Source organism: Pantherophis guttatus, chromosome 2, assembly GCF_059756535.1.
Source record: "Pantherophis guttatus breed Tessera chromosome 2, ASM5975653v1, whole genome shotgun sequence".
Taxonomy (NCBI): domain Eukaryota; kingdom Metazoa; phylum Chordata; class Lepidosauria; order Squamata; family Colubridae; genus Pantherophis; species Pantherophis guttatus.
Window position 1 is genome coordinate 227132783 of NC_142064.1, and position 26508 is coordinate 227159290.

General features: G+C 38.0%; 1 protein-coding gene across 13 annotated transcripts in view; it reads right to left on the reverse strand.

The window, feature by feature from the left end:
- Positions 1–26508, reverse strand: part of GRIP2 (glutamate receptor interacting protein 2) — a 507637-nt gene that overhangs the window by 92010 nt on the left and 389119 nt on the right. For 9 of the 13 annotated variants that reach the window (XR_015731670.1, XR_015731671.1, XM_034431563.3 and 6 more), the window contains exons 2-7: positions 11988–12068; positions 5417–5552; positions 4386–4531; positions 2054–2140; positions 1696–1771; positions 393–538 (exon numbers count right to left, since the gene is read on the reverse strand). Coding sequence is in view for 11 of the 13 variants with exons in the window: in XM_034431563.3 (XP_034287454.2) it covers positions 393–538; positions 1696–1771; positions 2054–2140; positions 4386–4531; positions 5417–5552; positions 11988–12068 (672 nt within the window). In the remaining 2 variants the exon portion in view is untranslated. The remainder of the gene's footprint in view (positions 1–392; positions 539–1695; positions 1772–2053; positions 2141–4385; positions 4532–5416; positions 5553–11987; positions 12069–26508) is intronic. The other 4 variants (XM_034431559.3, XM_087883735.1, XM_087883734.1 and 1 more) reach the window with 2 other exon arrangements.

The following is a 26508-nucleotide window of genomic DNA, read 5'->3' on the forward strand; positions in this document are numbered from 1 at the left end:
TCGGGTCTGTTGCCATTTGCCTTGCCTTGCTTGGAAGAGTGCTCTTCACATTTGGCTTTGGACCTAGCCCTTCTCTTGTAGCCTGCATTTGGCCTTTGCTTCACTGTGCCTTTAGAACTGCTTCTTGTCTGGGGCCTGTTCCTTGTCCTGAGGATTGCCCTTGTTTTGTGCCTGGACTCTGTCTTGTGGATTGGACATGGACTCCATATTACTAAAATGTTATGGTTTTTTTTCCTTCTATGTGTCTTTAATTGAGGATATTTACCTTCCAACAGCATCTACAGTTCATAGGACAACAGTGTAATCAGCTTTAAAAGCAAGGGCACACATTATTAAATAACAAAATCTTATATACAATTCCCCAGAATGAAATCAAACCCAACAGCCCTTACCCATTATGGAGACGTCATACTCAATCTGGAACAGGGCCTCCTGGTTGCACTGACGCAGAATGTTTAGTGCATCAGCATGACTCACGCCGTGAAGAGGAATCCCATCCACACTCAATAGCCGGTCCCCAATTTTCAAAGACCCTTCTCTGCATAAAATGATAAAGGCATCCATTAGGGACACATATCTGACAGAGTCAGAATAGTCCTGAGATGAATGCTTATTTGGAAGCTTTATTTACTAACAATGCTTTCAAAGTTTCTACATCTGCTCCAAGATGTGTATGTAGTGGGTCCAGGAGCTTTCCAAGTGTGGGATGCAACTTTTGATAAGGGACAGAACAAATCTGGGTAGTGTTCCTGCTTTGTCGGGGGAAGCTCACAGTGAGTTTTGAGATAATTCTAACGTTGATTGTATAAGACTGACCTATAAAGCAGGGAAACTGTTAAAACTTGTTCCTGCTTTGCTTGAATGAACCTGTGGTAAACTCATCTATGCAACCAGGGAACAAACATGGAGCAAATTTTCACAGTAGGGTAGGCCTGTAAATCTAGTTACTGTCTAAGCCAGTGTTTCTCAACCATAGCAAGGGTGGACTTCAATGCCCAGAATTCCCCTGTCAGCCCTGCTGAGAAGTTGAGATACACTGGTCTAAGCCATATCTGATCACCAGGAGCTTTGTAATTGGGTGATTTGTTATTTATTTTTATTAATAAAGGTTCTCATTTTAAAGAATCACAGTCTGATAAACCCCGTGCACTTGTGTAGGTTTCTCTGATCTGTTATTTGCTTGACACAAAAAGGATGGTGAAAAAAAAAATAGGGCTTATGTATTTTTTTTTACTCGTTCTTTTAGTTAATTATCTTTCAAATGTTATTACTTCCACATCTGTTTTCTGGTGTTACTTTTTTCATTAATATTCTAGTATTTCTGTACTGCATGGAGAAAATCAATCTATGTGGTGTCTATGAGTCGAAAACAACTTGATGGCCCATGATTTTCATAGTGACATTTTAATAACATATTCCCGCCCCCTTCAGTCCATCACTACTACGCCGCTGAACCTGCAATTGGTTTTAAATGACCCACCACTGATTAATTTTTTCAAATGTATTTTCCATAGTTCACCTTTTCTGGCTACCCAGAACTAGAGCAGTAGAACTCAAAGGAAATCTGTGTTGAAGAAGCCATGGACAAGACCAAAGGTAGAGATGCAAAGTTATTGGGAATTTTTTTATAGGTGGTACAAAAAATATGTATTTGTTTAAGCTTCACTGCTAAATGTCGAATTATGTGAACATTACCTGTCTGCTGGGCCACCTGGTCTAACATAAGTCAGTACTAATGGCCTGGATTTATGCCAGTCTTCGTGGGCTCCTCCTGCAAGCAATTTGCAAAAATAATTCATAACTGATACAGACACATATCCAACAAATCTGTAAAAAGAGAACACATTATTAAATCAGCAAGTGGCTAGCAGTTATTTTCTGGGACATATGGAGAAACCTGGTAGTATCCCATCTGTCAGTCTCTGAAGATTACTTTTCCATCTCCCCGAAGATGCCCTTCAGAAAGCCACCTTAGAATGGCATTGGACACCCCACTTCCTCCTTTTCCCGTTTCCAAATGGCCCAGCATGTTGCTAATTACAAGTGCACTGACCTCGTAGTACAAATCCAAAACTATTGCCTTCTTTATAGAGGGTAACTTCAATGGTTTTTGGAATGATGCCAGCACTATTATCAGGGGCTGCAGACAAGGGAAATAAAAGGATGAGCTAATGCTTTCCACTTGCTGAACTCTCCTTCTATAAAATCTGCATATTTATAAGTTCTGCAGATGATCTCAAAACACAAAAAAGTCATCCACATAAGCTTTCTTGGTTTCATAAACTGGACCATTGCCTATAATGCTTGTCATAATTTGTCTTGCAAATTGCCTCTGATCAATCTTAATAATACACATATACATACATATATCCTGAGCTTGTTTTAATATATTAACAAACCAGAGCCTTTTCTTTTACAAGCTTCAAAGCCCAGTAGGATTCCTAGAGTTAACAGTTTTTTCCACAGATGTTTATTGGATTCTCAAATACCTTAATAATAAGCCAGCTGGCAACATTGAATGAATACATTCAAATCCTCATGGCTAAGAGGACAGTTGTTGATTGGGATCATTAAGTGGAGAAAATGATTAAGTGTAAAACTGTGCTGAAGGAAATGTGTCTTAGTCCATATTTAATTCAGTACTTCATTTAATTTTAAACACTTATAAAGCAATGCAAAAACAAAGACTGCATCTGTTATGAGTAAATGGCAACCTATCACACATTCTGTGTTATGACTTCCCAGACAAAATGCTTGCCTCCTTCTCATAATAGCGTGTGAAATATATGCACAATAGGAATCAAATAAGTTGGTGGAAGAATTAATAGTGTTTTTAAAAATTCACCAATTAAGTAGATTGGTGAAATGAGAAAGAGGAAGAAATTATATTTAAATGGCAGCCGCAAGCCACCATTTTAGAAATGCTATCTCCCCAGTTTTCATACATTTGAGCTCTCAACCTGATGCCCTCCAGATATATGAAGAGTAGAACATTCAATAATCCTGATCAGCCATTCATTTGCCTTGCTATCAGGGAATTCTTGGAGTTGCAAATAAAGAAAGACTGTCCAGAAGAGAATCTTCTAAGATGCTAGAAGATTCCTGTGCCTCTAAAATCAAGGAAAGTCTATTATTTTACTTCAAAATTAAAATCCAAAATAATTAACTGCCACACTGATAGTCAACAAAGATTTCTTTCATTGACAGATCAGTCTAGTATTATTATTTGAGTTAGATCCAGAAATGAGCTCTTCAAACTAGGTGGTGCAGTAGAGTTTGCATTTTCTACCTGAGAATCCTCCTTCTGGGTCAAAAATCTTCCCATTGTCACAAACAGTTGCTGTGTAACTGGACAGAAGCAAAGCCTGCTTCTAATGCTATGTAATGTTAATAACATTTACAACCCACTAGCCGAAATTAAATGTACTCTTTAATATTTGAAACCAGCAATAAAAATATTTAATCGAGTAAAAACAGCCATTGTATATTGACCAAAATTAAGCAGCAACTCTTACTTCTAGCATATTATTTAAAATCATAATCATTTCTAACATTGCAATAATTTTTCTTCTCTAGCCTTACTCATTGCCAACCTCTGTCCCTTGCAACTCAGAACAATCTTCCAGCGATCTTATGAAGTCAATTGTAATCCACTAATGGTCATGTCATAATGTGTTATTTGTCACATTACAGTTTTGTTTGATGTCCAAGCTGAATCCATAAATGGATTCAAGTTTGTGAATCAAAAGAGAACGGTCAGGGTTTTATGAGCAGACAGGAGGCCTTTGGCTGTAGAGACGAGTTTATTTTGTGAGTAAACAAACCAGAAACAATAGCATAAATTTAAAGATCATTTTTTGAATGATAAGGACCCAGACTGTTGGGGGCAATATGCTGACTCTGTAAACCACTTAGAGAGGGCTGTAAAGCATGGTGAAGCAGTATATAAGTCTAAGTGCTAGTGCTATTGTTACAATCACGAAACAAAATCTAATGTGTGGTCTGCTTTCTGTATTTATTGATGCTTCTAGTATCTCTTTTATATACTCACTGATGTTTGTGAAATCTTTAGCACTGTTAAATATTTATGAGCAACAACATCCCATAATTAACAGACGGATAAAAGCAGAATCCACTGTAATCACTCTGGGTAAGAAATCATTGGCAAAATGTCACTTCAAGTAAAAGAATTTCAGATGCCAAGGCTGGAACATCTTGAATGGCTGGAGAAACTACTACCAACTGAAGTAGGATTACTGGTCTCATGGTAAAGTTACTTTCATATGTTTGTATGTTTCTTCACAAAAGGCAAGAGGTGGAAAGGATAGGGAGGTTCCCTAATCTTAAAACACTGAACCATAAAGTTTTATTAAGGATATACTAACCAGCTAGTGGTAGCTCATATTCTACTTCTAATATTACCCTTTCTCCCACATTCTTCAACAGACTTATAATTTCATCATGTCGCAATTTTGTCAAGTTAATCCCGTTCACTGACTTGATGTAATCGCCAACATTTAGCTGATCGCTCCTGTAACATACAAAACAAAATATCTCAGTTCTTTCCAGGGCCAGACATTATAGTCTTGAGGCAATTGTCTCAGATAACAGAAGCAGAGAGACAGTTTTATTATTTTTGCTTTAAATTCCCTGGCTGTTTTTTTTTTTTTTTTAATTGAATTGTATAAACCCCATAAGCAGGTCCTAGGTACATTGTTGTCCTTTCCAGTCAACAAAACGTCTTGGATCAACTCTGGTTATATCTTTACTGACTAGCTAAATAGAAAGATCTGTACAGTAAATAACATGCAGAGCAAAAACCAAATCTTACTTAATACCTGAGGTGTCCATCGTTTTTTTAAAAACAAACATACATGGCAACAGAGAAAATAAAAGGTTTTATGATGTTCAGCTAAGACAGATTCTGCAGAATCTGTTTTAGCTGGGAGGGTAGAAGGGATAAGTCATTCCAAGCTGGAATCCTAACAAGAAGCTCAAGATGCAATGCCACCTGAACACTACATACCTACCAAGAAATTAAGTGAAATATGTCTTCCCAGAGGGATTTGTATTCCTTGCAGACAGCTGGTAATTTGCATCCTATTATTGCCAGCTGTCTACAAGGAATATGGATCCTTCCATTCCCCACTATCCTCTCAAGAGCCGAAGAAGCTTCTTGGATGAGAAGCAAAGCATCATCAGGGAAGGAACAGGAAGGTCCGGTTGCCTCCTGAAAAAGCACCTTTGGGACAACCATGACCTGGATGACTGAGAATCTTTATAAAAAATACTATTTAAACTTGATGTTTGCCATTTGACGTGTTGTGTTGACTATCTGATTCGCTAGTTTATTCTTGCTGTACATTTCATTCTCCAACATTGCAACTGAGAAACTCTGCATCTGTAATTATCTTACCTTGCTGCCAGTCCTCCTGGCCTTAGATTAGAGACTCTTGGTTTCCCATCTTTATCAGTGCCACCAGCTATAGTTAATCCGAGGGTGCTTCCTTCCTTTTTGATTAGCTCCACAATCGTGACTCCTCTAAATTCTTCTGATGATATGAAGAAAGAACAATTCAGGGCACAGGATTTTTAATATGAAACATTCATACTGGAGCATTTAGATTATTAGTATTATATTGGAGCATTTAGATCGTGTCTTTTGATTTCTGGAAGAGGAGGCATTCAAGAAAGCCTGTACAGAAATGTACATTTGAAGACTTCAATAGCAAAATTATTAATGCAATTAAAAGGACTACACAGATTAAAGGCAGTCCAGCTAAATAATTTATGATAACAGTCTCTCTATTGAAAAGAAAATAGCATATAAATATGTACTATATAATATTGTGTATCTGTAAAAGGCAGCAAGTCAGAAGAATAAGCAAAATAAAAAAGAGAAAGAGAAAGGAACTTCTTTGTCATATGGGAAAATCTGCATTGGAAATATGGCTGATTCCAAGTATTCTTGTTCCAATTATATAAGCATGGAGTTCTAGTATTCTGGGGAGCCGAAGGTGATGATATGACAGGAAGGCTGATTATAATTCATGACAGAAGACTTGTACACAATATGATCAAACACAAAAATTCCAGATTTTTTAATATTTTATTCTGTAGTGCTGCTCCATTGGACCTTTTTCAGCTATGAAAGGAATTCTTTTTCTAGATTGTTTAGCTTATTCATTCATCCATCCCATTCTGAGCTCACCTTAGAAATGACTGTAGCTTAGCCATATGGTTAGGTATCCTTTTCACCTTGTGCAAGCTAAAGACCTGAACAAGCTATTTGGAAATAGTACGTTTATTTCCCTAATTCTTTTTATTTATTTAATCAAACTTCTAGTCTGCCTCAGTTTGTTTGTTTGTTTGTTTATTTATTTATTTATTATATTTCTATACCGCCTTTCTCCCGTAGGACTCAAGGCGGTGTAGTCAAGAAAAATATAGATACACAAACATCATAAAATTGCTAATTAAAATTATTATTATAACATAGTTTGGCCCAATTAAATAGAACCTGAAATTAGATAACATTTTAAAAACATTCACATGTTCATATGTTTAGCCCCACTTGTTGGAACAACATCAGGGTTTTGAGGGCACGGCGGAAAGCACAGAGATCAGGGATATTTCGTATCTCAGGGGGCAGTTCATTCCAAAGGGTTGGAGCCCTCACAAAGAAGGCCCTCCCCCTGGGAGTTGCCAGTCGGCATAAGTTGACTGACAGTACCCTGAGTAGTCCCTCCCTGTGAGAACGAACTGGTCGATGGGAGGCTATTGATGGCAAAAGACGGTCTCATAGGTACCCAGGTCCTAAGCCATGGAGTGCTTTAAAGGTGATAATTAACACCTTGAATCGCACCCGGAAGACCACCGGGAGCCAGTGCAGCTCACGTAGGAGAGGTGTTACATGGGCGCAACGAGCTGCGCCCATAATCACCCACGCGGCTACATTCTGGACCAGTTGGAGCCTCCGGGTGCTTTTCAAGGGGAGCCCCATGTAGAGAGCATTACAGTAGTCCATTACAGTAGTTGTGCAATCACAACTCGAGGTAGTTGGCAAAATATTAATAATAATTAGGATTAAAGCAACAAATGAAAAGATGAAATGAGCATAAATAGATTACCAATCACATTGGGGCAAATGGCATGACCCATTACAAAGCAGTATAGAATACATATAGGTGTCAGATCAAAAACCAGGCCCTGCTGAAAAAGGCCAAGTCCTCAGGTTTTCCAAAAGCACTTCAGGGTTAGTTTTCCAGAAGGAACATATTGCTGTAGGCAAAGCCTTCTACAAGTCCCACTTTGCTTTAACAATAGGACCTGTTCATTGGCTACAGAAGGAATTAATACACCTTTAAGGGATGAAATTGCCTTGACAAGAAAGTGTGGACTATTTATTATTGGAGAGGGATGGTGCAATGGCTCAGTGATTAAAGACCCTTGTCAGCTGGAAAACTGACTGTCTGGATTTGAGACCCAACCACCGCAATGAGGAGAACTTGCCTTACTTGCCCCAGCCCCTGCCCACCTAGCAGTTCAAAAGCATTTAAATGCAAGTAGATAAATAGGTACCACTTCGGTGGGAAGGTAACAGTGTTCCATGCTCCTTTTGGTATATAGTCATGCTGCCTCATGATCATGGAAATGTCTTTGGGCAATGCTGGCTTCCTCAGCTAAAAAAAGAGGTAAGCACTGCCTCCCCAGAGTCACAAATGACTGGACAAAGGAAACTGTCCCAAGCTCCATTTTGACTGACAGAGGGTTGCAGGAGGCCATCCCAACTGAAAACAGGGCTCAGCAGAGTGCTCAGGCCACCACAGGCACCCCGACATGAGTGATGTCAAACTGCCCACCCCAGCTCCTCCAAGATCAAACACAACCCTGAGGCAACCCTCAATGAAATCAAGTTTGACACTCCTGTTCTACACCATTTTTTTTCAAACTTGGCAACTTTAAAACGTTTGGACTTCAACTTCCAGAATTTTCCAGCCAGAATAGAATAGGTTTAAACAGCTTTTATTTGATCAGCCACTGAAGAACTGAAACAAAAAAAGGGGAAAAAAGGAAGGCAGCTGCCCCCCTTTTTTCAGCAGCAGTTTCTTCTATCTCTTCCCTTTTGCTTTTATTTATTGATCATTGCTTTGGCACCAACTGTTGTAATACTGCTTCATCTGATACAGTATGCCATATGGGACTCTATGTTCATTTTCTCTTCCTCATATCTGCCAATTACTTCCACTGGTTTTAAAGATCTGAGTTTACATCATCATTCTATTGATATTACCATTTCACAGGCATTTGAGCCACCTGTGCAACCATGGTTGACGAAATACTGTTATACTTTTATAGCACTCCAACATAATCCTGTTGAGTGCCAGTAGCCTGGATAAATTTGAAAACAACACTGTTCCACACCAATACTTGTAATAACAGTGCTGTGGAAAACACTCTCAAATATATATGAAAACCCTGGAAAGGGATAAATATTCTGCCTTATCTATTATACAGTACTTGTCACCTTGACTCTTAATGTTAAAGTCAGATTATCTTTTAAGTGAGGAATGTTACATCCTTTACCCTTCCATTATTCAGTGACTTGAATTCCTGCTCCATTTCCATCTGCATCTTGCATTTCCATAAAAGCATCCCCTTAGCTGGGGCCATAGCAACTAAAGGGTATAGAATGGTATCAAATCAATGCCAATTACATTTCCATTGTAAAAAAGCTTAACATCAGCAGCACAATCTAAACCAGAAAACACACAAATTAGATAGAGGAGGATCATCAACACCTGATTTAAGATGCATTGTTCTAACCAAGTTTAGAAATTTAGGCTATGCAGCAACTCCCCCCACCATCCCTTGGAAATGGCTAAAGTACAATGACACCCAATATGGCATCTCCAGAGTTTGGCAAAATTCTTTCTGGATAGATATGGCAGGATGTGTTTGTCTTTGTCCCACTCCCTTCCCTCCCCCCGCACTTCTTTTTCTAGACAGTTTTCTAGGAGTTGAACTCCACACATCTTAAAGTTGTTGAGATTGAGAAATACAATTCTAGATCCCCTAAATGAGAATACAGAATAACAGATTTGGAAGGGACCTTGGAGGACTTCTAGCCCAACCCCTTACTCAAGCAGGAGACTCTATACCATTCTAGACAAATGGCTGTCCAATCTCTTCTTAAAAACCTCCAAATTCTGGAGGCAACTCATTCCACAGATTAATTGTTTTCACTGAAAGGAAATTTCTCTTAATTCTAGGTTGGATCTCTCTTTGATAATCTTCCGTCTGTTACTTCTTGTTATGCCCTCAAGTGCTTTGGAAAATAGGTCAATCCCTTTTTTTCTGTGACAGCCCCTCAAATATTGGAAGACTTCAATCATGTCATCCCTTTTCCTTTTTTTCATTAGACTAGACATACCCAGTTCCCACAACTGTTAATGGTATGCTTTAGCTTCCAGTCTCCTAATCATCTTTCCTGCTCTTCTTTGCACTTCTTCTAGAGTCTCAACACCTTTTTTGTAACCTGATGACCAAAACTGTATTCCAAGTGTGGTCCTATCAGTGCAGTATAAATTGGTACCAACGCTTCACATGATCTTGATACTATTCCTTTGTTGATATAGCCTAGGACCTGCAACTTACTATACAACCAATATGGCTTGCCTATTTGAGATAGCTGGACTTAAGACAAATATATAGCAAATATAAATATCCCATAAAGATGCAATCATAAATATATATGATTATATAAGGATATGGTTCATCTATATAAGGTACTGTCTACAATGTTGGCTTCCGTATTTGAAAATTATATAATCGTTCTGGGAAAAATGAAGCTGAGGGAAATCAAAATAAGCAGAGGCTTAAATGCCTTCTCTGCTGAAAGGAAAAGATGAAACTTTTGTGAGTGTTTAAAGACAACTATGCTAGGAAATGACCAATATGTATAAAATCATGCAAGTCATGAAGAAAGAGAGACAAACATTCTCCCTCTTTCAAACATTAGGTCATCCCATCTCAAAGGAGATTCAGAACAGATAAAACGCAAACCATACCATCTCTTTATGTACTTCATAATTACACTGTAGAAGTAATTATCCCATGACATGGTGAAAAACATTAAGGTGGATGTCTTTAAAAAGGGGATAGAGAAATTTCATCTGACAAAGAACTTGACCATAGAGATATCATGCTCCAAACTCCAATTGAAGGGTATAAAGGCAGGAAAGAACAGAAACAGGTAGTCCTTGATTTACGACAGTAATCCAGCCTGGAATTTCTGTTGTAAGTCATGACAGTCATAAGTCGAGGTATCTATGGACAAATAAAAGGCAATGTTTCACATGCAACAGATCTACCAGAATTAATCTGCTGATTTGTGATAGCTTTCAAAGGAAGTTAGATAAATTAGTAAGGATAAGGTAATCAGGTTATTTATCTTATGGCGGTTTGATGTTTATCCCCTGCAGCAACAGAATCAGTCAGTATATCTGTTGCTGTAAAAAGTCAGAAAATGTTACTGTAATCTTATTCTGCTTGTGGCTTCAAATGGTCACTGTGGGAACATCATGCTAAATCAGAACAAAACTAGACTTGAACTAGTCTAACTGGGCTATTCTATTTTTTTTTTTAAGGCTACTTCTCAACCTTATGATACACAATGCGTTATCAAAAATTGGAACACTTTTTGGAACACATGGTGATTGGTGCCCTGAATCCGTACATTTCTACAAACTTTATGCAAACTACTACTCACAACTCATTGACTTTAGTGCATTTATTTATTTAAATGGCACAGGTTAATTATAGATAGATAACTCTTTGTTTCTGGTCCTGAGTAACTACCATTATATAGATAATTATGCACTGAAACTTTCGTTTTCATCTGCTTAGTTCCTCACAGAAACCCCAACCACACATATTCTGTGTTCTGCTGCACTCCATTGAGAATTCTAGTGCTACTATCAGATGTATGTAATACCAGCACAGGGACTGAGAGATTAAAATGGAAAGTGCCCTCCAGCTTGCCTTGAACAGAAATAATGAATTTTTAATTCCTAAGAAATAGAAAGAATTCTGATACTTTTTTTCAGCCATGTGAGGCTCAAGCAAATATGACTGTGTACCAAGACTGCACCATTACTAGATTTTTTCAACTGCTTTCACCACCCAGGTATGTAAGGGGAAATGGGACATTTCATAGAAAAAAACCCAAAGTTCCATGGTTTAGAATGGTGCCTATAATTCCTGATTTCTTTAGCATATTATTTTTTTTTCACTTGAACATTAATGATTTAAAACTACCAATACGTTACTTAAAGCACTGTCTTACATAATGTTTAATTCATAGTGTGGGGAAAAAAACATTAATGAAGGGAATGCTCTTAATTACTTCTGTCAAACTGCCTCTTCATCAGGCTCTGATTCTTTCTGCAAATTCAGGTTTAACAATGTAGATCAGAATTTGACAATGATTTAAGAGGAGAGTCATCACACAGTAGAGAAGACAGATCTCTGTGTGATATATTGTACAAGTATTCCTGACCACAAAATTTCTTCAGTTGTCCTGTTTTGGAAGGATGGAGAGGAGAGAGTGGGTGGATGGGGGAGCAAGAGGAAGCTAGAAGTAGATCTTTACATGAAAGAACAGAAAATCCTCTCAAATTCTACAACTCAAACAATTTTCAAATGATGAATTTAAAATTCTGAGAATATCCAATTTGCCTTCTGTTCTGGGTGATGGATCTCAATGTTATAGTAAAGATTGAGGGAGAGGGAGGGAGGGAGGGAGGGAGGGAGGAAGGAGAGAGAGAGAGAGAGAGAGAGAGAGAGAGAGAGAACTCCTACTAGGGTGAAATCTGTCTTCCCTTGTTGTAATAAGCTATGAAATAAAACAAAAAAACATTAGCCATCTATATGTTAGCAAAGCAAATTGAATAAATGCCCACAAATAAGACAATAAATGCAGCTACCTGGTATACTTTGTCTTCTTGAGACCAACGCAGTATCCAATCCACCTGAGTCTTTGCTTCCTTTCGAATAAGGTCCATCATCTACAAAAGAAATAAAGAAAAAAACCCTGAAATTGTATGGGTTATAAAATAAAACATTATCTCTTTATTACCCATAATAGCTTTATAAATGTGATATGATGTGATCTTTTCTATTCTTATATTCAATGCATATAATAACCCTTATGAGGAGAGCCAGTTTGGTATGGAGGTTAAGGCATCAGACTAGAAACTGGGAGACCATGAGTTCTAGGCCCACCTTAGGCACAAAGCCAACTACATGAACTTGGGCCAGTCACTCTGTCTCTCTCAGGCCCAGAAAAGAGGCCATAGAAAGACACTTCTGAAGAATCTTGCCAAGAAAACTGCAGGGACTTGTCCAGGCAGTCTCTCAGAATATGATTCAATTAAACAGAAGAAAATTATCCTCTTAATTGTTGGAAACAATGTTTTTAGGGTGATTTCTCCATCTTTTTGTCACAGAACCCTGAACAGAGGGGGCTCTACTGCATGGAGTTAAAATAGGTTAAAGAACAAAATGCAGATAATGCCATCCTGAGCTAGAAAATTACTTGTTTACAATTATTTGTATGCTACTACTTGTGGCTCAAACGGCTTGCAATAACTGCAATAAAATACCCATTAAATCCATAAAATAGATGACTGCCTTCATCTTGCAAAGCAGTTTTCTCTCAATCCCTTGTGTTCTACTGTCACAGCCAGAAGCAGAGATAACAATAAATATATATATAAGAACTATTTAAAGCTGTGTGAGGACTATGGGAGAATTTCATATGGAAGATTCTGCTATGGAAAAGATGAATACTATATCCTAATATCTAAAGTAGAGGTGGGTTTCAGCAGGATCTGACCAGTTCTGGAGAACCGGTAGCGGAAATTTTGAGTAGTTCGGAGAACCGGTAGATACCACCTCTGACTGGCCCCACCCCCATCTATTCTCTGCCTCCCGAGTCCCAGCTGATCAGGAAGAAATGGGGATTTTGCAGTAACCTTCCCCTGGAGTGGGGAGGGAATGGGGATTTTACAGTATCCTTCCCCTGCCACGCCCACCAAGCCATGCCACACCCACCAAGCCACATCCACAGAACCGGTAGTAAAAAAATTTGAAACCCACCACTGATCTAAAGCCCCCTTTTAAAAGAACAATTATGATAATAACACTGCTTCCCCCCTTCCCCCAGAAATTGCCCTTTACAGGTGAAAGAACTGCCGTAAGTCTTAAGCAAACTATAATACTTGTGAAAAACTGCATAGTCTTTGGAAATGAAATAATAGAACCAACAGAACTTTAAATCATCACACCTGAATTCAGACACACATTGTTACTTCCCTTATTTCAAAGTCATCATTTTTTTTTGCTGTGACTGCATGTAATTTAAGGAGAAGGAAGGGGACTTAGTGGGAGGGAGGTGGGTGGGGAAAGAGAAACAGCATTTGAAGATAACAGTCATTTAAAATCCGAACTGAGCGATGGGATTTCATTTGCAATGTGCTGTTTTTCCATTGAGGGAACTCGTTGCCAAGTAATAAGGACTTCCAAATCACTTCTCCAATACATACTAACTGCATCAATTCCAGAAAAGTCCAATTCCAGGACTGACTGAATAAAAATAATTTTAAGACAACCCAAGGGTACAATAGTAATAATACATCTCATTGCAGTTCAGTGGAATGTCTATATTTTACTACCCAGGAGGAGTGATTCCTCATGTTTGAAAGTGACTCCCGCTCCCTGCCTCATATATGGCCTTTGCAGTATCCAGTGAAAATAAGTTCCCACAAACAAGGAAAAAATAGTGTGTGTGTGTGGGGGGGGAACATTATCAGTCAGATAGGCATTGAAGTTTCAGTTTCATACATAAATAACCATTTCTGGTCACTGTTACAAGTAGACATGGCTGTGCACTTGTGCATTCTAAGTATCAATGCACAATTAAGGAGTTCCAGTTAGAATTTCCAACTGGGAGAGAAGATAGCTGAAGAATTTCTCTCCCTCTTCCTCTCCCCCCATCCCAATTTTAATATCATTTTAAAAATTCTGCCAAGGAGGTGACTAAAGAGGACCCTAGAATATGTTACATGATATATGATGGGACAATGCCAAACAAACAGTGTAAAATTCTCATGTTGGGTATGGAACGGGAAAAAGGAAATGTGAACTAAAGGTGCACCATGGGGAAACAAAATACAGGTAAATGTCAAGCCACACTTCAACAGGCACCTTCCTTGACTGCTTAAACATTTGGGTAAGATAATGAGCAAAAGCAAACACTGTAACATCCTCCTCCGGGTTTGGGATGAATGGAATAATTGAAAGACTGCTGGCAATGCTAATTGTTTTGCCATCTCAACTGTCAGTAAAATGCCAGATAATTTGTTGACCAGCAGAATTGTTGAATTGCTAATGGTGAACGGTGAACATATAGTTATTATTGCTCAGACCATTTAGTTGCATTTCTGGATTGCTAGCTTCATTGTAGAGCAGGTCTGCCACTATCTCCTACTGTATATCTCTGGTATCAATTTTGAAGGCAGAGTAGCAAAGATTGCTTGGGGCTTCTTGAAAGAAATTTCAAGAATACCATTCTCATACATTGGTGAGGTGTTCATAAAGAGAAATAGATGGTTGAGTCTCTGTAATCATGGATTCCACAGTTCCTCCTAATATATGTTATTCCAAGTAGCAATACTCTGCAGAAAGACACTAGGTTGCTGTCCAGAGTTGATAAAAGCCCTCTTTTCCAGAGATCTTATGTGGATGTCCAGCATCAAAACTGGGTCCAGAAGGATTCCTAAATGTAATCTGATCATTAAGGAAAAGTGTAATTTAATCCAAGCAAATCTATCATTCCAAATCCTGATATCAGCTTCTCTACTCTTGAAACAAGTCCCAATTCCTGCTTGTATAACTTCATCTTCAACAACAACAAAAATCAGAACATAAAATACAAACTAGATGGACATGACTTTGTAGACGACCCTCACTCTGTCAAGGACCTTGGAGTACTCATCTCTAAAGATCTAAGTGCCAGAGCCCACTGTAACAACATGGCCAAAATGGCATTAAGAGTTGTTAACCTAATCTTGCATAGCTTCTTTTCTGGTAATATTGTACTACTAACTAACTAGAGCATACAAAACATTTGCTAGACCAATTCTCGAATACAGCTCATCTGTCTGGAACCTGCACTGCAAATCAGACATTAATACAATTGAGAGAGTCCAGAGATATTTCACACTCCTCCACTCCTCTGCTCGCAATAGAATACCTTATGCCACCAGACTTGAAATTTTGGGCTTAGACAATTTAGAACTACACCGTCTTCGGTCTGACTTAAGTGTAGTACATAAAATTATCTGCTACAATGTCCTACCTGTCAATGACCATTTCAGCTTCAACCACAACAATACACTAGCATACAATAGATACAAACTTAAAGTAAATCGTTCCAAACTTGACTGCAGAAAATATGACTTCAGCCACAGAGTGGTCAATGCCTGGAATGCACTACCTGACTCTGTGGTCTCTTCCTCAGTTGTCTACTGTTAACTTCACCCCATTCCTAAGTGGTCTGTAAGGGGCATGCATTAGCGCACCAACGTGCCTACCAACCCTGTCCTAATATCCCTTTTTATTCATATCCATTTCATGCATTCATAATCAAGTTTATACTTTTATCTTATATATGCTTGACAAATAAATAAATACTAAATAAATACTAAAAGTTGAGGGGGAAAAAAAACTTGTTCTCCAAACATCGACCCTAAATACACATGGAGTATTGTGAAATGTACAATGCATTAGCTAACAGAAAAAAAGAGAAACACAGCTGAATATTAGCATATTGGTGCCAACTAACTCTAAACCCTGAAATGATCTTCCAGGCAACTTCAAACAAATACTAAATAATACAAATAGGATTATGCATGACTTCAGGACAATAAGGTCAGTCAAACAGAATTATTCCAGTGCCGTCTTTAAAAAATGCCTACAGGGAAAAGAGTGGAATCATAATATAGAACTTTTAATTCCCAGCTCTCTCAAAAATATATATAGAACATCATGGCCATAGTGTTAAAAGTAACTGAGAAATCCAGAAATATAAATATATTTGTATATCTCTCATTAATTATTTGACCTCAGGTCATCGTCAATATAATCAAGGTTGCCTCCATGGCAGATTCTGCTCTTAATCTAAACCAGGAAGGTTTTAAATAATTTGTTTCCTCTAAGATCTCCTAAAGTACAATGCTACTGCATTTTCCAAAGGCTGGGTTAATAGTGTATTGGATATCATCCATAGTTATTAACATTGGCCAGGCCCAGAGACAGCTTCTTAAACAGAGATATCTCACTATCTCTGTTTAACAAAGGCATAGGAATCTAATGAAAGTGGGTTGTGAAGTGTTCCAAGGACCTTAAGTTCTCCTTTCAGATGGTTAATTTGATTTATACATATGTTTTTACACAGTGGATACTTTAGATTTAGTACCATCCAAAGCAGCCTTATGCAAAATGGTTGCATTAGAACCTAGATGGGTCTAGGCCAACTTGCTGTGTTCAACTCGCCACAGGACAATTCAATGCTGTATTAATCGACTCATTCCGTTAGTTTTATTATTGCTGGCCACGTTTCCATCAAAATCATTGTTACTCTTGTATTTGTGAACTGACTTTCTTTCTTTTATTATTATTGGCCATGGGCCCGTCAAAATTAATTTAACTTTGCATTTGTCACACTGACCCACACCAAGTCGTCCTGTGGTGAATTGGCTACAGCGAATTGGCTATGGTGAGTTGGCTTTGGCAAGCTATCCCATTCTGAGTTTAGATGGTAGCAAAACTACAGCTGGTCTTTCAGGGCTGTGTCATCAGCCTAAGACAGTTGAAGAACTTCAGTGGCCTGCACTCTGCAGGTAAATACTGCCCCCCCTTCCCAAAGTGTCATGGCATAAATACTGTAAATGCATTGGTGTATTCATAAAATCCAGTTGGACTCCCTAGAATTTAATAGGCAAATTATGGTTAATCTGGAAGAGCTGAGGCATGTTTTCAGTTCAAGTGGTGATGATGAAGCCATTTCATATCATAAAGCCCTGTAGAGCCAGAAAGGTCCTAACCGGAAGCCCCCCGTTCAATTCTGGAGCCGACCGGAAGTCCTGTTCCCCCATCATAGAGTCTCCTCCTAGTGCGGTGTCCTTTTTCCTCTACCTGTCCTAACCAAAAGCCCTATCAATTGCGGAGCCGACTGGAAAACCTGCCCCTTGCCAGGAGGAGACTCTATAGTCTCTATAGTCTCCTCCTGGCATGCCATGCTTTCCCCCCTTCTAACCCGAAGCTCCTCTCAAAATTGTGGTGCCAACCAGCGACAAGGAGCCGCAGCAGAGGGATGAAAGAGCCACATGCAGCTCCAGAGCCGCAGGTTGCTGACCCCTGCCCTGTACCATCAGAGGGCCTTCTGTTTTTAAAACATGTTTTTAAAAACCCTTCTAAAAATACAGAAATCTGTTGTATAGTTTCTAGTTTTGCCTCTATTCTGAAGCCAAATCAACCTAAGGGTAGATTTCAAAAGCAGTGGGTTGCTTCTTGTTCTTATACTTGTCCTTAATCTAATCTGGCTTCCCAACAGACGTTGTCAGGGAAAAGGTAGTGTCTGGAAGCAAGCTTTTTTTTTACTTGCAGAGAAAAACAAATCCTACAACTTCTTTTTAAAAAAGAAATATTTAAAATAGTTGCTTCAGACCCTTGTTAGAAGAACACATAATAATACAATTATCCAGAATCTTCTATCTATGCAACTATACCAGAAGTCTTCAGCCTCTAATTTAAAATGAAATACTAGCAGAAATAAACACAATGTTATTCAGACCAGTGAAATCTGTGGACAAGGCAGATAGTAAGGGACCATTTTAATTAGTTATAACCATTATGGTCATCAGCCATAGCATATAACAATTCATTTCTCTCACCTAGCAAAGACTGATCTCACTTCTATGCGAAAGTGTTCAGCAGCATGTGCACAAATGCAATTGGTTTGATTCAGCAGTGAGTCAAATTACCGGTAAACAGTTTGCTGGTTTTCCTTCTACCTGCTCTGAACATCTTTTTCACAATGTAGTGAAAAGAGTATTTTGCTGCTTTGACATCTTTTGAACAAAAGCATACTGTTACTATTTATTACAAATAGATTCAGTGTCATTTGTAAAACAGAACCAAATCTCATCCTCTGCTCTACAGTTTTAAGGCACGGATTGTATTACAGATAGGTGCTAGTAAAAAGCCCATCATGGCATAGCCACAAAGGAGGATTTACTGCTGCCACCAAATATTTTCAGGTAATTGGTGATGGAGGCTCTTTCCACATCTGGGTCATATTTACTCTGCTATTACATCATAATTTGTAGTGCCATAGAGAAAACAAAGAATTCTCAAGAGATCACAATATAGAAATATCTTTGTCTAGAATTCCTGGTAGGGTGTACATGCTTAGGATCAAACTAAAAAAAAAAATATCAAAAGCTGAAAAAGTTTATTACCTCAACCTGTTGACAGAATGGATCTGATCTGGGATGATGCTATGGTTAAAGATACTAAACAGGACTTAAAAGTTCAAACCTACTCTTGGTCTTAGGAAGTACATAGGGTCATTTGATTCAACCCGCTTTACAGAGTGAAAAAATTGCAGATGATGCTTCGATCCTTTGCAGATGGAACTTTGGAGAGACATGGGGTTATAAATCTAATGAATAACACACAATTAGTAAATAGCATGTTGAGGCTGATGCAGTGGTGAAATCCAAATTTTTTACTAGTGGTTCTGTGGGCATGGCTTGGTGGGCGTGGTGTGGCTTGGTGAGGGTGGCTTGGTGGGCATGGCAGGGGAAGGATACTGCAAAATCCCCATTCCCTTCCCACTCTGGGGACAGCCAGAGGTGGTATTTGCCGGTTCTCTGAACTGCTCAAAATTTCCACTGCCGGTTCTCTGAACTGCTCAAAATTTCTGCTACCAGTTCTCCAGAACCTGTCAGAACCTGCTAAATTTCACCCCTGGGCTAATGGTAAAATCTTCCAAATGAGTCCAAGCTAGCTTTAGAAATAAGGTGCTGAAATTCTGTCTTCATACACAGTATGGTAAAGTGTAAAAAAACAAACCCAGAGACTCATAATGGATGAGTAATTTCTCAAAAATATCTCAAGTGGTTGAGATAGAAACTAAGATTTTTAACTGTGCAGTCGTAGGGTGAGGGGAACTTCTTGTTTCTTTGTCTTTCCTTCATCTCTGCCTTATCTTTTCCCCCTTCCTCCCCCCTTTTAATTGAAAACAGAATTTATTACAGGTGTCTATAGAATAAGCAAACAGGCAAATCCATTCAACCCAAAGAAGAGGAGAAGAATGAAAGTGTTTTTTCTTACCTTATATACAAATATTTCATAGAACAAAATTTATAAAAAAAGAGCAGAGGGCTGGACTAGAAGACCTCCAAGGTCCCTTCCAGCCCTATTTCGATTCTGATTCTGAGTTGTCAGCAGTGATAAAGACTAAAAAAGCTGATTTGTACAACTACAAATTCTAAAAACCATCCTGAAATCTTTAATGCATTAACAAGAAATTGCCTGATTTCAGTCAGCACTCTTAGTGCTTGTTATCAGTAAATCATTTGATGAACAATAGATTCATCAATTCATCAATTGTGGTTGAAATTCAGATCTCTCCAGTCCAAAAGTGATAATATATATTGTATACTGCTCAAAAAAATAAAGGGAACATAAGCAGAAGACATCCGAGATCTGAATGAATGAAATAGCCTTATTAAATACTTTGTTCTTTACATTCAGTAGTTTATACACTGCTCAAACAACTAAAGGGAACACAAAACTACTGTATGTAACGAACAAAGTATTTAATAAGGCTATTTCATTCATTCAGATCTCGGATGTCTTCTGCTTGTGTTCCCTTTATTTTTTTGAGCAGTATATATCAGACTAATTTTACTTTAGCTTCAGTCCAACATACCTCCTTCGTATTAGTATTACTTTATAAGAAACAGATGGAAAACTCTACTGGATGAGGCAAAGCTCTGTCTAAACCAGATTCTTATGAACAAGAAACTAATATTTAAGGTATGGAACCATAAATACTCATTTATAGTTCTATATTTCATGAACTTATCTAATTTCTTATAAAGCAATTAAATTGGTTGCTATTAAACTCTTTGTTTATTTATTTATTTATTTTATTGGTTCGATTTATATGTCGTCCTTCTCCGGAGACTCAGGGAGGCTTACAATGCGTTAAGCAATAGCCTTCATACTTTTGTATATACCTGCTTAGTAGGGCTTCCCCCCCCCCAATCAGTGTTCTTTTTTATACAAAGTCAGCATATTGCCCCCACAATCCGGGTCCTCATTTTACCTACCTCGAAAGGATGGAAGGCTGAGTCAACCTTGAGCCTGGTGAGATTTGAACTTGCAGTAATTGCAGGCAGCTGGTGCTACTTAACAGCACTTTAGTCTGCTGCGCCACCAAGGTTCTTTGTTGTAGCAAGTGCTGTAATTTCCTATGCAATATATAAAGAAATACTACCTCTTCTTTGTCCTGAATCTTCCATTATTTTATTTCAATTAAGGACTGAGAAACACAAAACTTTATTCACATTATCCTAGATTTATATGTCATTCTTATATTCCCATCTCCTGCCCCATCTTCTTTCTAAGCTAATAGGCCACAAATGTTATAATTAGTCCTGCACGTAGTTCATTTTAATAATTTGAATTGTTATTTTTATAACTTTTTCAGTGCTACATTCTCCTTTTATGCAATGCAATGACTGGAACAGGATGCAGTTTTTCAAGTTTGATGCTTGATGATGCCCATCAGGGCATTATCAATCTAATAGTTCTGTGTTCAGTCCATTCCTATTTACTGCTAACATGGAATTAGCCACACACTTATTTGACTTTTTCTTTGAACTCATCATCCCCTTCTTGGCAATGTTTGTTGGATTTATTTCAGAGTTCTGTCATTCCATGAAGAAAGCTAGTGTTACAACTTTTTGACTTGCTTCCATAGCTAGCCTAAGAATATTAATAGGACCGGCCAGCAAAAGCATGTTGATTTGAATTTAAATTCTTTAATCCATATTATTAACTTTCAAAAGCTGTGCTTCTGACTAAGCTAAAACTTATCTTATTTTTCATAGACTCCTAAGATGGACCAGCATTTTCTATCCTTAAGAAAAGGGGTTGCAAAGGCAACCCAAGAAAAATGCTAGGCATATTGGCTTCTCCAGCACAGTATTTTAGGCTGCCATTTCTGGCAGAGTTTATTTACAAAGCCATGGCAGAGCAATTTTATAGTAATTCTTTGCTCACTGTGTCAGAGAATTTGTTAAAAAGAAATTAGGAAGAGAAGAAATTGCTTATTTTACGTTAGCAGAATATCTGGAAATAGGTAAAGCTTCACTGGGTTCTTGCCTACTTCCAAAATGAAATGTTGCAAAAATCTCACCCATACATTTGTATTCAGAAGGTGCCTTCCCATTCAAAACCGAGACAGGTGTTTATCAGTTCAATTCTCCCACAGGAAACCGTCCAGATTAATTTGAACATTTCCTCCTCCACTTTCTTACAAGCAAGCTTTCAGTTGTTCGTGACAAAATGCAAAATCATTTCCAAAAGATCTGGGGTGGAGGGAGGCAGCAGGTGAGTACTGGATAAGAATTCAGAAACTGGCCGGTACAGTTCTGAAATTTCTTTAAAAAAAAATAAAAAGTTCTAACACATTCCATTTTCACCTGAGGAAACTACAGCATTTACCCAGACAAGAAAACAACCCATGAATTTAAGACAACTCCACAAAAGGAAGACTAGATAAAGGAGGGGAAAGAAATCAGAGTAAAAAAAAATAATAATCTATGCAATGCCCAGCTATTTTACCTAGGTCTGTCAACTCTTGCTGAAACTAGTCCTGGCAACTATCCCCTACCCAATAAATGTGTGCATATTTTTCTAAATTTTTCTTCCTAAGTTTTTCTAAATATACCTGCCAGGAACCATATCAAATCAGAGAAAGTCCAGAACACATATGGAGATAATGACACTAATGGTACTAGTAACTGAAGCAGGAGTTCCTTGAAGGACAAACACAACAGGAATATGACATGCATGTAATATGAATTGAGGAAAACCTTACCTTCTCAAGACACGAATAATGCATAGTCAATTGGATGTTGTAGGAATAAGTGAATTTACATCAGTTGGCATGGGTCACTTTACATTATACTATTCAAGGTACAAAACTACAAGAGGCAATGAAGCAACCATAAAATTCAAATGTGCTCAGCTACAATACAATAAAAGGTTGTTTCACTTCTATTAGAATTAATAGTTGTCCAATGAAGAATTCTAAAAGGATGTAGTAATTCAAAAGTAAGAGAGATGAAAAACTTGCAAGTATGTATAGGGAAATTTAGATTGGGTAGCTAAAAAAATATGCAAAATAACAAATTACAAATCTTTTTGCATATATAATTTTGTTTATTTCCAACACCTGCTTTAAACATCAAACCCAAACTCTACAGATACTGTTGTATACATAATATTGGAATCAATCAGACTGGAAGGAGATGATGGAGAAATATAATCAAGCTGAAGACATTGAGACAGAGATTTGGAAGCAGACTATGAATTTCTGACATCAAATATATATTAAAGAGCTAGCAAGGTTTGACTTGGAAAACATACAGTCAGAGTATAAGATCAACCAAAGAGGCAGATTCAGTACCTTTAACTTATGTGAAAGAGGAGCTGAGGAGCTATGAGAATAGATGAGAGACACTGTGAACACTGAAATGAAAAACAAAATCCTAATGTTTTAAGAAAGAAAAGACCCAAGAGGTTTTCAGAACAGCCTAACCAGTGAGTCGAAGAAAAAATGGAAGATGAAAGCTTTGGGCAGCAAAAAGGATACATGAAAAGGAAGGAGATGGCCAACATAAAGCAAGAAATGACTTGGGAAGAGACTTCATCTGAATATGTCAACAAAAAGGAAAGAAAAACGAGGTGTTTTTAAATAGCTCACAGAAAATACATCAAAATTCACAGAGTGGAAAGTGGAAATACTCAATAGTAATCCACAAAGAAATCTATAGTACTGCTTTAGATGCAGATAACATTGCAGAAGAATGGAAAGAGTTTGACTTAAACTTTTTACAAATGTTATAGAATGCCAGAAATCTTTTCAGAAAAAGAACGTATTGGAAAGTAAAGTATAAGAGGCAATAGACCATCTGACAAAAAAGAAAAGAAAAGAAAAAAACACCAAGCACAGATGAAGCACACCCTGGATTGATAAAAGCTTTAGGGAAAGAGGCAGTTAACATGCTAACAGCTCTGTTTACTGAATACAGCAAGACCTCTGATTGTACAGATAATTCTAGAATGTAGAATATAGGAAGGCTGATGGGCCTGCTGGAAGACCCAATTATTCTTTTGTGGAGTCTTTACAGCAATAGCAATAGCACTTAGATTTGTATTCGGCTCCATAGTACTTTACAGCACTCTCTGGGCAGTTTATAATGTCGGCATATTGCCCTCAACAATCTGGGTCCTCATTTTACCAATCTTGGAAGGATGGAAGACCGAGTCAACCTTGAGCCCCATCAGGATTGAATTCCAGACTGTGAGTAAAGTTTGCCTGCAATACTGCACCTTAATCACTGCACTACCAGGACTCTTTATTAAAAAAAAATCTAAATTTTAAGTATTGAGTTTGGCAGACCACATTTGGGCTCAGAATCGTGATAGTTGAGCAAAGCAATTAAGCAAGTTGCTATGTGACCACTTCACTCAACAAATGCAATCCTGATTTTGCTGTTTGTAGTCATGAAGCAACTATGTGGGTCATTAAGTGCCTGGGAGCTCCCACTACACCCAGGAAATCCAGGCCCTCTCTTTGCCTCTACTGGAAACAACAATCATGAGAACAATAGGAAAAATGCTAGAGTACACCATCATTCTGGAAGACTCGGAACACTGGTAACATTTTTGCCAGATTTGTGGTTTGTCCCTCCAGGATACAGGAGGATTTCTCCGCCTGCATGGAGGGGAGGAGAAATTCCTCAGGTTGCTGGGGGAATTACTTCTAATTCAACATCTCCCCTGCTTAACAACCTTCCCTGCCAGCTTCCCCATTGACTTTCTGGGGAAGCCAGCAGAGAGGATTGCAAAGGCAAACAGTTGCCAAGCACCTGAAATTATGGGGGTGGATGGGGGGAGAGCTGTGTAATTTTTTTTATGATAGCTGCAAGTGCTTATGGGATATAAAGCACCCATTCTGAAGCTGTCATGACCTCAAACACTCATTAAATGACCAGTTGTAAGTTAAGAACTACCTGTAGCCTAGAATAGAGTAGAAAGTACATACAGTATGTCAAGAATACATATGGTTCCCATAGCTGTTTAATTTATAAAGCAAACATAAGAAGAGCAGGATTGGCAGAGTGACAGCTGGAATCAAATTGGTGGCTGAAACACAAGCAATTAGAAATATGCAGACAACCACCATCTTCTTAACTGAAAACAAAGACAAGCTTGTTATGAAAGTAAAAAAACAAAAAGTAAAGTGAAATCTGGCTTAATGCCAAATATTAAGACAAAGATAATGTCAACCAGCATGTTAGTGAATTCAAAGTTAATTACAAAGAACTGAAGGCAGAGAATAAAGAAGCACAGTGTCCTGGTGAAGTGGAGAGAAATTAATTCTAGGGACTGTGGCAATGACAGACTTAAGGAAGAAGAAAACTGTAAAAACATTTCAATGACAACTAAAAACCAGAATGTTTACAGCAATGGTAATCGACAATTGTGAAAGCTGGACCTTGAGGAAAAAAAAAAATCCAGAGAGAGAAGATTGACATCTTGAAACGAGGGATGGAAAACAGTTACAAAGAATAATTGCAAGAAGAATTAATCAAGTGGTCCTAAAATAAATAAAGACTGACTACTCCCCCAAGGTGATCATGAGCAAATGAAAACTCAGGGTACTTTGGATATGTGAGCAGAACAGATAATGGGCTATTGGCATAGTTGAGGGAAACAGAAAAAAAAGGGAAGAAAACTGATAAGGAGGACAGATGGGAATCAAGGGAATCCTTGGAAGCATTATATTATCTCCATGAATTGAGATGGTACATTAATTTGATAGCTGCCTTTGAAATTTCCTTAAATGCTAAATGTTCTAATAGCTGATGTTTGGCAATCTTGCCAACAATTGGCCAAACCCATTGTTCCTACTCTCTGCAGATTCCTTTGTTTTTGTATGTTTCCTCTATTCTTACCCACTGAATGAATGATATCTTCAGTTCTCAGATACCCTACAAGGCAGCGTCTGTCAACCTTAACAAATATTAAAATGTGTGGACTTCAGCTTGAAGTTGAATTTACACGTCTTACAGTTGCCAAAGTTGAGAAACACAGATATAAGGTTACACCTACCACACCAGCTAATGCTTGGAAGTAGCTTTCATATTCAAATGCAAGAATGTCCCAGGAGAACACAGGATCATTAGACTAGACTAGACTAGACTAGACTAGACTAGACTAGACTAGACTAGACTAGACTAGACTAGACTAGACTAGACTAGACTAGATTTCTTTATTGGTCCAGTGTGATTGGACACACATGGAATTTGTCTTTGGTGCATATGCTCTCAGTGTACATAAAAAGAAAAGACACATTCGTTAAGAATCACAAGGTACAACACTTAATGATAGTCATAGGGTACAAATAAGCAGTCAAATCATACTAGGAAACAATCAATATAAATCATAAGGATACAGCAACAAGTTACAGTCATATAGTCATAAGTGGGAGGAGATGGATGATAGGAACGATGAGAAGATTAATAGCAATAGTAATGCAGACTTAGTAAATAGTTTGACAATGTTGAGGGAATTATTTGTTTAGCAGAGTGATGGCATTCGGGGGAAAAAAATGAATGAGTACAATCTAATCTTCATTCCAAGTATCTACTAAAGACTTGTCTCCAATGCAAACTCTGCCATCTCACTGATCTATTCTCCATTTGAACACAAAGTTAGAAAGATAAAATTAAACATTTACAAGCACACCAGCACCATCTCCTCCACATTGTGTTTATAATTCTATAGCGTTTCTGTGTACCTACCATTGGTAGTGATTCAGTGATGTACTCCCCACACCTGTAATTGCATTCATCCCCTGCATGGACTTCAGCTGGACATGATGTATGTTCAAATCTTTCCCCATTACATGCTGTACCCTCAGATTTTTCATTTCATGGTTTATTCAAGGCATTATCCATTTTCCCAAAGAACCTACTTAAGGCATGCAAATTTCACAACCACTTGCTGCTCTATTCGTAAGAAAAGGAATCTGTAAGGTAAACAGCCATTCATTGTTCAGCTAAGAACTCTGTTCTT